The sequence below is a fragment of the Narcine bancroftii genome, chromosome 4 (assembly GCF_036971445.1).
Source record: "Narcine bancroftii isolate sNarBan1 chromosome 4, sNarBan1.hap1, whole genome shotgun sequence".
NCBI classification, from domain to species: domain Eukaryota; kingdom Metazoa; phylum Chordata; class Chondrichthyes; order Torpediniformes; family Narcinidae; genus Narcine; species Narcine bancroftii.
In genome coordinates, this window is record NC_091472.1 from 128,543,990 (window position 1) to 128,555,983 (window position 11,994).

An 11,994-nucleotide genomic window follows, 5' to 3' on the forward strand; every position below is an offset into this window, starting at 1 on the left:
TTAAAAAGACCATGAACAGAAATATAGAGGCTACACAGCAAGATGCAAACCATTAGTTAGCCATAGAAAGGATGACCAGATTAAAATTTACCAAGAAGTATTTAAAAGAGTCTGCAAAATTCTGGAGAAAGGTCTTGTGGACAGATGAGACCAAGATTAACCTATATCAGAGTGATGGCAAGAGTAAAATTTGGAGGTGTCTGGGAACTGCCCAAGATCCAAAGCATTCCATCTTTGCCATGGTTTGCATCTTGCAGTAGAGCCTCCACATTTCTGTTCATGAAGTCTTCTGTGGACAGTAGTCATTGATATATGCACACCTGCATCCTGGAGAGAGTTTCTTATCTGTCGGAAATACATTTGAGGATTTTTCTTCATTATGATGAGAATGATTCTGTCATCAACAGTGGAAGTCTTCCTTGAAATTCCTGTCCCTTTTTCTGATTACTGAGCTCACCAGTACATTCTTTCTTCTTAATGATGTTCCAAAATGTTGCTTTTAGTAATCCTATGGTTTGGGCGATGTCTCTTACTGTTTTATTCTTGGTTTTCAGCCTCATATTGGCTTCTTTGACTTTCATTGGCACAACTCTGGTCCTCATGTTGAAAATGGCAACTATAGACTCCAAAGTTGATCAAAAGCTTAGAAGCAAGACGAGCTTTCTTATACCTGCACCAATGAAGCAATTAAACATACCTGAATGCTCACAAACACCTATGAAGCCAAATGTCCCAAACATTATGGTGTACTGAATTGAGGGGACTATGTATAAAAAGTTCTGTAATTTCTATATGGTCAAACCAAAAGATATATATAAATAACCTTGAATAAAATCTGGAATGTACACATTAATTCCACGTGAATTGTTTGATTTGTAATGACATTGATTTACCCCAATTTACAAACAAATAAAGAATACACTCACTCATTTCTTTCAGCATACCATGGAGTTGTCTTTCTTTATTCTCTTCAGACACAACATTGCATTCTTCAACTCCCCAAACACCACCCAGCCAAACACCTCTGACCTTCCATTTGGCTCACTGCCACACGGGTGATCCTGACGCTTTCACTCTCCTCCTGTGTCCAAGATCCTTCACCCTATACTAATGCTGAATACAACCGTGCATGTACGCTGTTACTCTAGCACATAGCTTCGCTTTTGTCATCAGAGGTGACTGACACCGCTCCTGACGCAGGTACTTACGCAACTGCCACAGATTTCAAATTTAAAACTGGAGCAGAGGGACAAATAAAGGGAACAAGTGCCTCTGTCCAAAACATTGTGGAGGGCACTGTATATCAGAAATAAAAACAAATTCCAGATGTACTCAGCAATTCAGGCAATATATGTGGAAAGGAACAGTGCTTTATAAATGAAAAGTTTTATTATTTATGCTCAAGTAAGAGGTGCCTCAGTTACCTAGCTTCTATTAATTGAAGCTTAGTTAACAGAAGTTTTAAAAATCTATTTGCTTCTGCCATAGAATACATTCTACGTGAGTCAAAATCTATATTTCTTATATTTATTATTACAAAGAGACAGCTATGGAATTATTAAGTATCATTGTGGAGTATCTTTGCTCATTTCCCAACAGCCTGATTACCTGAACAGGAGTAAAGAAAATACTTTTCTTACAACTTAATATTTACAGAATTGCATAGTTGAAAATTTATTTTACATTACTATTTTCTCATTGCAGACGGGTAGCTTCTTGTGATCCTCTGATTGACGTAGAAGATATGATGATAATGCGCAAAAGACCTGATCCTAAGTGCATCTTCACCTATGTCCAGTCCTTGTATAATCATCTACGAAGGTATGAGTAACTGGACCTGGGAGATGGAAGGCAGAGTGCCTTGTCTTTCAGTTTGGTTTAAAAAATCCACAGCTTGTCTGTGGTTTCAGCCATTTTTCAATAGACGTACAGACATGAGTCACTATGTACTGTATTTGCACGCTTGGATTTTCTTTCTTTTCATGCACACAGACAAGGATGAAGATACTAGGATGCTGTATTGTCTGTCTTTTGTGTATTAAAGTATTCTAGCACATGACTTTTTATTTCCAAATCAAGAAAAAAATCTTTTATATGTATTGAGAAAGAATCTTTATATTGAATAATCATCCACATACATATTTTCAGAGTATTGCTGCACTGATTTTAGATTTTTAAAAAAGCTGCACAATTGCTTTTAGTATAAGGGAAAGGAAATTTATATATTATAGTGGTTTTGAACCATGCAGCACATCCTTTCCTTTCACCTCTTACTCTTCACAGCATTGCCCATCCCCAACAGCCAGATCTAAAAGAAGGGAATTTCAAATAAAATGGCATATTATTTCATTACTCTGATATATCTGTCTTCCAGTACAATGTGCAGTAATTTGTAAGGAAACTTCTATATTATGCAATTGAAATTTATTTGCAAATTATATTTTCATGGTTCCCATCTGCAGAATAAAATGATGGCCCTTTGGTGAGATAAAGGGAAACACAAATATCATTTAGTTATTTCAGTATTCCTATCAGCAATAAAAATAATGGCTAATTTGTTAGCTATTTGGAATGGAATTCCTCTTAGGTCATTAGCACAAATTGTGTACGAGAGCATCTATATACATGTATCACCTCCATTGAGTTCCATTAACCTCACTAGATCACTAAATGCAGATAGAACTCAAATCAACCATTGATACTTCACATGTAACAAGATGAAAAATTAGTTCTCTCCATTGCTTTAATGCAGCAGACTGTATGCTACAGTACTTGGTAAAATAAATTTATAGCTAAAGACCAGACCAGAATGAAGAATGTCACTATTTTGTAGCACGTAAAGAGCTTTCTGTACAATAAATGTAGACTCCATAGGTTGAATTAATGATTATTGAGCCATTCACTCACTTCCACTCACATAGTGGTTTTCTATCCTCAAATTTACTTGACTCAATTAGCAAAATTATCCTTATTTTGGAAGTATCAATTTCCATTGCATCCCTAATTCAGTTTCACCAAAAGCAACGGTTGGAAATCCAGAAGAGTCCCTGCTGGTATGAAGTAAAACCAAAATGCTGGAGAAACTCAGCAGGTTAAACAGGTTGAGCCCTCTCAACCCTAAAGTGTGGGTTACATATCTTTAACTTTGCCCTATAAAGTATATTGTTTTGACCTGCTGAATTTCTCCAACATTGTGTTTTCACTTCAACCATAGTGTCTGCATTACTGCCGATATGAATATCTGTTGCCGTGGTTATGGTGTGGAAAATCAGGAAGGGCTCATTGAAATTCTACCCTATTCTTTTCATTTTTTTCTAATCTCTATTCCTAATTTTTCTACACTCTGTTCTTGATGGTGATGTGCTAACTAATCTGTGGTTCACCAGGTGTTGGTTATCAATAAGTAATGTTTGAATTTTAATGTTAGTGCTAGAGGACTAATTTGCTGTGGAATAGGCAAATCCAGCGGTAATCAACCTTTTTCTTTCCACTTACATACCACCTTAAGTAATCCCTATGTCATACGTGCTTTGTGATTAGTAAGGGGTATGTGAGTTGGGAAAAAAAGGTTGAGAATCTCTGCTCCAGATCCAATTGTTTCTGAAATATTTTACTTGAGAAAAACTGTCATTGGCCCATTTCCTTTGGAGTTATGAAGCTGTGCACATAACGAGTCAATTAGGTACGATCAAAACAGAGGTTTGCAAACTTTTTCTTTCCACCCACATACCACATTAAGCAATCCCTTACTAATCACAGAGCACCCATGGCAATGGGATAACTTAAGGTGGTATGTAAGTGAAAAGAAAAAGTTTGAAAACCACTAGTGTGGGCAATGGAGACAATATTGCTCATTCCATGGCTAGTATGTCTCGAATCAGGTCTTAAAACAAGGGGATTCAGGACTGAGATTAGAAGGAATTTCTACATCCAGACACTGTTGAGTCTTTGGAATTCTTCCAAGAGAGGTGTGGAGGTTCAGTCACTCAGATTCAAGTTGGAGATGAATAAAATGCAGGAGCTTCAGGAATTAGGGTATATGGGATAAATGCAACAAAGTTACACTGAGGTAAAAGATTAACCATAGTGGATGAGGTGCAAGCTTCCTCATTGTCTGCTTCTATTTCTCATCTTTCTGTATTGCACTTGATTTTAACTCTGTTTAGAACTGATGCGAGTGAAAAGGACAAATGATCACCCCAGGTAAATAATTAATATTGCAACTGTTGTAAACCAGTATTGTGTCTTGGTTAAGAGCCCTTTCATGTCTTCACAAATAAGGAGTATTACACTTAATTTAGGAAGTTTTTCATATACAGTATATGGTTAAAAAAAAGCATCCAAATATGGTAAAATGGAAACAAAAAATTATGGACATGCACCAACTGACATCTGAATGAGCTCTGACATCAAGTACATCCAAAATATTAATGAGACACACACTTGAAACATATTGTCCTACCCATACGCTGCCACCACTCACACATTGCCTGTTAACTCTTGGGCTGAGAGAGACTGAGAAGATTTGCCCAGTTCAACTATAGCTATTGATTCTGTAAACTTGAAATTATATGTTGTAAAACAGTTGCTAATTATGGTTGGTGACATTTTAAAGCCATGAATATATTTCTTGTGGTATGCTCATACTGAAATAGAAGTAATGTAAAAGATGAGATATTTATTACCCATTGATAGTGTGACAAGCTGCATATAGGCAGAAGGAGCACACACCTCACAAACAACTTACCTCCCCATCCTGCCAAGATCTTCCTGCTTCATCTGCTGAAGAGTCTGCATTTCCCATATTGCCCTCCTCAGTCATCCCAGAACCCATTGAACTATAGTACAAAAAATGAAATCATCCTTGATCCCCAAGTTGCTTAAGAACAATATGTCAGTGCACTAGTGCATTCCGCCTTGCCTCTGAACTTCAGTTATTTCAAAGTCAATGGTAGTATATTCTGGACAAAATGCTTCACTACTCAACATTTTCAATTACATTAACAAAAAGAAAAAAAATTGTTCTCCATAGTATTTTTTTAATCACTGAAGAATAATCACAGCATCATAACTGAATAATTACACTCATATGTTTCAAATAATAAGTTCTCTGTCGCACGATAGCCAAGGGTTCAAATCCCTGGAATTGTTTATGCAAGCTCAAATGCCACAGGCTTCAATTTTCAAATGACTTGAAAACTGCTCAGTGTTTCTGTCAAGGATTTTGTATGTGTGTTTATTAAATAATCTAGGGGAAACTGACCTTTATAAACCATGTACATATCACTATAGCTATTACTGCCACATTTTAAGTAAAAAAAACTGCATTTCTAAATCCAACTGTGTGAAGAAAACTGCCACAAGCATGTGTATGTCTGTAAATAGTTCCATTATCCATTTGGACAATGTTTTCTTATTAGAGTTAGCATTAAGCTTGCTACAGTTTAAGATTTGTTTCTAGAAGTACAGATTTATCTTTGTCCATTATCCTCCTTGCAGTCAAAGTGGTGAAATTCTTGGCTTATAAATCAGTTATTTACTGGACACGGGGGGTGGGGGGAGAAGAATTGTTGGCCTTTGTCCAGTTTTCCCAGGCATTTGCTAACCCACTTGCAGTTATTGAGTAATCAATTTCAAGATCTTTTTACCTCGGGGGATAAATGGAAGAGTAGAAATATAGCTGTCCTGTTAATTGATAGTTTGCCATAATGTAAAGAATACAATTTGAGAAATCTGACAGCACTCTAGATCCATATTAACCAGATTTTTGTGAGCTTTCCAAATATTTTTAACTTGCTAAGGGCACATTCTGATGCAACCATGCAAGAAGGCTAACGTGCAGGGACTAACCCCAGCACAACTGAGAAAATTGTTTAATAAAAGCACATAGAATCATGAAAATCACATTTACGTGGAAAATGCATGTTCATGTTTAAGAATGATTCCATCAGGCTGTAATTTGAAGTGGCAGCATTAAACTTACTTTATAAAAGGAGACCAGCATGTGTCTAAATGCTAACAAGCCAAGATCCCAACTTCGAATGTAAAATTGCATTCACAAGAATATGTTGCATTTGCCTACTCACGTCAGCTGAAATTTGTCTTATATAAAAAAATGAATATGCTGCTTTGAGGTAAAAAACTAAATTCTAAACAGTAATTGACATTGACAAAAATGCTAATAATTTAGATATATTCTTTAGTGCCTCAGATATAACTTTTCAACTATCAAATACCAGCCAACCAACTGAGTGGGTAAAATTTTGATTAAAACATACAATATCTGCTTTGCATTTATTTCTCTATTCTGAAAATAGTTTTATAGTTGCCATTTAGAATGTTGACAATGCAACAACTTGTCTTGGTCCACACCATTTTTGATTGTAGAAACATATTTTTCTTGTAGTCCTGCTGGATGGTATTTCGTGAGTTGCATGGCCTCACAATACCTTTAAGTGTTGACCGTGTCCATTCACATTTAGCCAATGTCTTCCATATTCTGTAGATAAAGTACAATGAATAAGTCTGAATTAAACTTGAATTTGGAAATTTAGGATGCGATTCTTGTAAGGTTGTTTACCATTGGTGGTGGATTAATTAATTTTTAAGCCATGAATTTTAGTTCTTAGTACATGGAGGATAATAATATCTGTAAGGAAGACCTGCTGAAGGTCACTGGTGTGTCTGAACTGCATGAAGGAGAAAGAGTTCTAGGACCTGATTCTTTGCAAGCAGCATATAAATCTACAGTCACAAATGTATCTGCAGAATCTACTACACATTTATACATTGTTTTGAAAGATGGGTATAATTCCTGCCCCACTATGATCAGTTTGGGAACTTGTGCCAATTAATTATTCTTTGTTTTGTAAAAGGCTAAGGTTTCTTCGTCCGCGAAGCCAAGCCAAAGAAGGAAGGTTTCATAATGAAATGTTCAGCAAACAAATACACTGCCATATTACTATATTTTACAGCTAAATTATGTTTAGTGCAATGCTCATGGATCATAGATAATAAAGAGACCTGAGTAAAAGGCTTGTATGTATACAGGCTTCAGTACTGGTTGTAACTATTCCATCCAGGTAGTGATTTAGTTTAACCCCTGCTCCAGCAACTGCAAAACAAATACTTCCTGCTCTTCTGAGTTTTGTTCTTGGTAGGGAGGTGACACCAAGTTCACTGCTGGTGTCAAAGAAAGTTGCCTTCAAAAATCAAGCAAATATTGTCTTTTTATTGACTTTGGTTTCTGTTTGATTTTGGTTCCCTCACACCACCTTTTTTATGGTATTTTGCTGCAGAAACCTCAATTCAATGATTTTCGGAGAATGCACTGGAGAAATAGTATAACACAAGGGTGGCCAAACAGTTTTGGTTGTGAACCATATGCAGACAAATATAAGGAGTCATGAGCCAAACACTATTAAGCATGGCTCTTTTAACAAACTGTTTAAAGCCTGTACAGAGCGGACAGCAGTCAGAATGTACTGAGACTTTGTACCCTGCGGGTCTGCATCAGCAGCAACGCTGCCATTGCAGCAGCTCCAGCCGCGCCGCCATTTTTTTTTACGAATGGTCAACGGGCCGCAGTTTGCCTGGTAGCCAGAGGTTGGCCACCCCAGGTATAACAAGTGGAAATTTGCAGCTATGACTATCCAAATTTTGTCCACACGTATGGCTCAGTAAGTTTGCAGACAATACAAATGTTGGAGGTGCTATGGATAGCGTATATCGTAGGTTACAACAGCATATAGAGAGGATGCAAAGATGGGCAGAAAAGTGGCAGATGGAGTTCCATCCGTTTAAATATGAGGTGATGCATTTTGGAAGGTCAAACTTGAAGGCAGAGTATATGGTTAATGATAGGATATTTAACAATGAGGAAGAACAGAGGGACCTTGGGGTACAAATCCATATATCTTTCAAGGTTGCCACGCCGATTGATAGGATAGTTAAGAAGGCCTACGGTATTGCTGGGCTTTATTAGTCAGGGGATTGAGTTCAGGAGTCATGTTGCAAATCTATAAATCTCTGGTGAGTCCACATGTAGAATATCATGTTCAGTTCTGATCACCTCATTACAGAAAAGATGTGGAAGCTATGAAGGGTGTGCAAGGGAGTCTTATCAGGATGTTGGCTGGATTGGAAAATATGTCTCATGAGACAAGGTTAGCAGAGATAGGGCGTTTCTTTTTGGAATGAAGAAGGATGCGAGGTGAATTAATACAGGTCTACAAAATTATGAATGCATAGATGTGGTAGACATCTCAAAGCACCCTTTTCCCAAGGTGAGATTAGCAAACACAAAAGGACATTAGTACAAAGTGAAGGGAAGAATGCTTAGGGGAGACATCAGGGCTGTTTTCATTTTACACCCAGAGAGTTGTGGGTACTTGGAATCCATTGCCAAGGGTAGTGGTGGAGGCTGGATCAATAGGGGCATTTAAGAGATTCTTAGACAGGCACATGGATGAGAGAAAAATAGATTGTTATGAGGTAGAGAGGGTTTAGTTTGCTTTTTCTGGGATATATAGGTCAGCACAGCATTGTGGGCCAAAGGGCCTGTACTGGAATGTTCTATGTTCTCCTGAAGTTTCTGCCAATTTCACAGAGTAACCATCTGAATGCCTAATGATCTTGCTGTCAATCTTAAGCACAAAATCAAGACCACTGACTTTCCCCAGTCCAATGCACAGTGCAAAAAAAGCATAGAACATAACAGCACAGAAAGCAGGCCCTTTGGCCCTTCTAGTCTATGCCAAGCTATTATTTTGCCAAGTCCCTTGAACTGCATTAATTCCGTATCCTTCCATACACTTCCCATCCATATATCTGTCCAAATTCTTCTTAAATGTTAAAATTGAGCCCATGTTCACCACTTCAGGTGGCAACTCATTCCACACTCCCACCACTCTCGTGTGAATTTGCCCCTAAACATTTCCCCCTTCATTCTTAACCCATGTCCTCTGGTTTGTACCTCACCTTCCCTCAATGCAATGGAAAAATCTTACTTGTATTTACTCTATCTATTCCTATTAAATTTTGTATACCTCCATCAAATCTCTCCCCATTCTTCTACACTCCAGGGAATCAAGTCCTAACCCATTTAACCTTGTCCTATAACTCAGTTCCTCAAGTCCCTCCAACATTCTAATAAACCATCTCTGCACTCTTTCAATCTTGACATCTTTCCTATAGGTAGCTGACATAATGCTCCAAATTTGGCCTCACCAATGTCTCGTACAATTTTACCATAAAATCCCAACACCTATACTCAATACTTTGATTTATAAATGTCAACATGCCAAAAATTCTCTTCAAGACTATATCTATCTGTAATGCCAGTTTCAGGGAATTGTGCATCTGTATTCACAGATCCCTCTGTTCTATTGCACTCCTTTACCATGCATGTCCTCAATTGGTTTGTCCTTCCAAAATGCAGCACCTCACAATTGTCAGCATTAAATTCCATCTGCCATTTTGCAGCCCATTTTTCCAGCTGGCCTAGATCCCTCTGGAAGCTTTGAAAGGGTTCCTCGCTGTCCACTACAGCTCTAATCTTTGTGTCATCTGCAAATTTGCCATACCATTTTACCATATTATCATCTAAATCATTAATATAGATGACAAACAACAATAGATCTATCACCACTAGTCCAGGCCTCCAGGTAGAGAGGCAATTATCTAATACCTGTCTCTGGCTTCCCTCATGAAGCCAATGTCGATTCCAGTATACTTTCTCACCATGAATACTGAGCAACTGAACCTTCCTGATTAATCTCCCATGTACGACCTGGTCAAAGGCCTTACTAAAGTCCTTGAGGACAACATCCACAGCCTTTCCTTTGTCAACTTTCATGGTAACCTCCTTGAAACACAACCTACCACGCATAAAGCCATGTTGACTATCATTACCCGATTATCCAAATACTTGTATATCTGCTCTCTTAGGACACCTTCCAAAAACTAACTAACTACTGATAATCAGCCTCACTGGCCTATAATTTCCTGGGTTAGTTTTGGTACCTTTTTAAACAACAGAACAATATGAGGTACACTCCAATCCTCCGGCATCTCACCTGTGGCTAAGGATGTTTTAAATATATTTGCCGGGCTCCCTGCAATTTCCACATTAGCCTCCCTCAAGATCTGAGGGAATACCTATCAAGCAGATGATAAAAGAGTAATGTTCATGAGGTAATGATGGATAACAGGAAGGACCTTGACCCCGTTGCAAGAAGGTATTTAATATTTTAATTATTTTAAAATATTTCAGCTCAATATGCAATACCAGTGTTTGAGAGTGCACATTTTATTTATTATCTGGACAAGTATAACATGGGTTAAATTGAGATATATTGGTATAGATTTGAGTCTCGAGACCAGTTTTGTGCCAGGAGTTTGTGGGATGAGGAACAAGGGGATGGATGCATATTTGTGAAACCATGAGGCCTGAGGATCAAACAGAACTTAACGCAGAGTTTTTAAAGTTACGTTGAATTGTTAGGGAAATTGAGAGCTACTGTGGGGTGGAGTAGATATCACATGAGAGTGGCCCAAATTATGTTCAGTCCAATAGTGCCCGGAAACAGATGGTAGCCTGGAGGTCTCAACACTAATGAGAGGCAGAGGGTTATTGGGTAGTTTGGACCCTCTAGTTCCAAGAGTCAGAAACACTCCCAGTCTTCCCGTCCATAAGCAAATTCATTCTTCATGAGGTTTCTTGCCTTCTTTCAATTTCTGGGTTGCCCAGGCACTGAGAAAAGAGGGGAGAGGAAACTTGGGTGCCTCTTATTCACGTGGAATGACTGTCAAACTGAAGCAGACAATCTCATTATAATATTTAAATGGCCTACCTGCTTCTCATACCTTGATGAAGAGCTCAAGCTTGATACGTTGGTGATGTATCTATCTTTGCTATATAAAGTACACTGACCTGCTAAGTTTCTCTAGCAGTGTGATTTTACTACCTGCTTGATTGGTTTCCCCTCAAACAAGACTGGGTGAATTTCATTTAATAGGTTCAGTTTTCATTCCATAGTTTTTGTTAATTAAGCTCTTGACATGAGCTCAGTAATCTGCTTGAATTCAGGCCATTGTCACTAACTATTTTTCCAGTGCAGAATCAATCCCTTTGATCTGTTCAAATACATTTGTTAGAAAATTCAATTTCAGAACATTGCTGCCAGACACAGGTTGTCACCTGGTTTATGCCCCTCATTTGTTTAATATAGTTAATCATCAACAATTCAGGAGACGTAACAGCCAGTACCTTTACTGAATGATAATAATCTTAATATTTTACCATTGCTTTCACTCGACACTCAGATGTGCAGATGTAGTGCACAAACAAGGTTACACAAACACACACTTTTACTCAAAGCTTGAAGTACATTCTTCCATAGTTTGTGGAGCAGGTAAACTTAACTCCTTTCCTCTTTTGGAGTTCATCCCTCTATTATGCTATTTAATTTTTGTTGTTTGGAGAGCTCACAACATGGCTATATTCCTGCTTGCACTAGAATTCAATTACATGTGGAATTAGCCTTGTTTTACCTTGTTGTGCCTGTCTTCTTCAGATCACTATACTGTTTTAAATAGTTAACAGATTTCAGTATGTATTTTGAACTGCCTGTTTTATACAGTTTACATGGATATGCACTAAAGCACAAAATAAAATTATTTGCAATCAATGTTGTTTTGGTTTTATTTATTCATTTCCAAATTGAATTTTTGATGCTTTTGTTCCATAAAAAACCTTTTCTCTCTCCATATCTACCTTCCTATTCTCCTTTTCCTCTGCCCCTTCTCCCTTCCCCCTCCTCCATCCCTTTGTGTTCACCACCCCAGATCACCCAATGCAAGCCTTCACAGGCAGCCTCTACAAACTAGACTTTGGATTATTTATTGCAATGGGATTGCTTGCAAGAGGAAAGGATGCAGGCCAAACATGACAGGCAGCAGTGGGAAAGGCAGAGGTTCACTCCAGGTCTCTGA

At 37.9% G+C, this 11,994-nt stretch overlaps 1 protein-coding gene across 3 annotated transcripts in view; it reads left to right on the top strand.

Moving 5' to 3' along the window:
* smtnb (smoothelin b) overlaps nucleotides 1-11,690 on the top strand; it is a 322,821-nt gene extending 311,131 nt beyond the window's left edge. For 2 of the 3 annotated variants that reach the window (XM_069932808.1, XM_069932807.1), the window contains exon 20: nucleotides 1,705-1,794. Coding sequence is in view for 1 of the 3 variants with exons in the window: in XM_069932809.1 (XP_069788910.1) it covers nucleotides 1,705-1,831 (127 nt within the window). In the remaining 2 variants the exon portion in view is untranslated. Of the gene's footprint in view, nucleotides 1-1,704 lie in introns of all 3 variants that reach the window. The other variant, XM_069932809.1, reaches the window with a different exon arrangement.
* The last annotated feature ends 304 nt before the right edge of the window (nucleotides 11,691-11,994 follow it).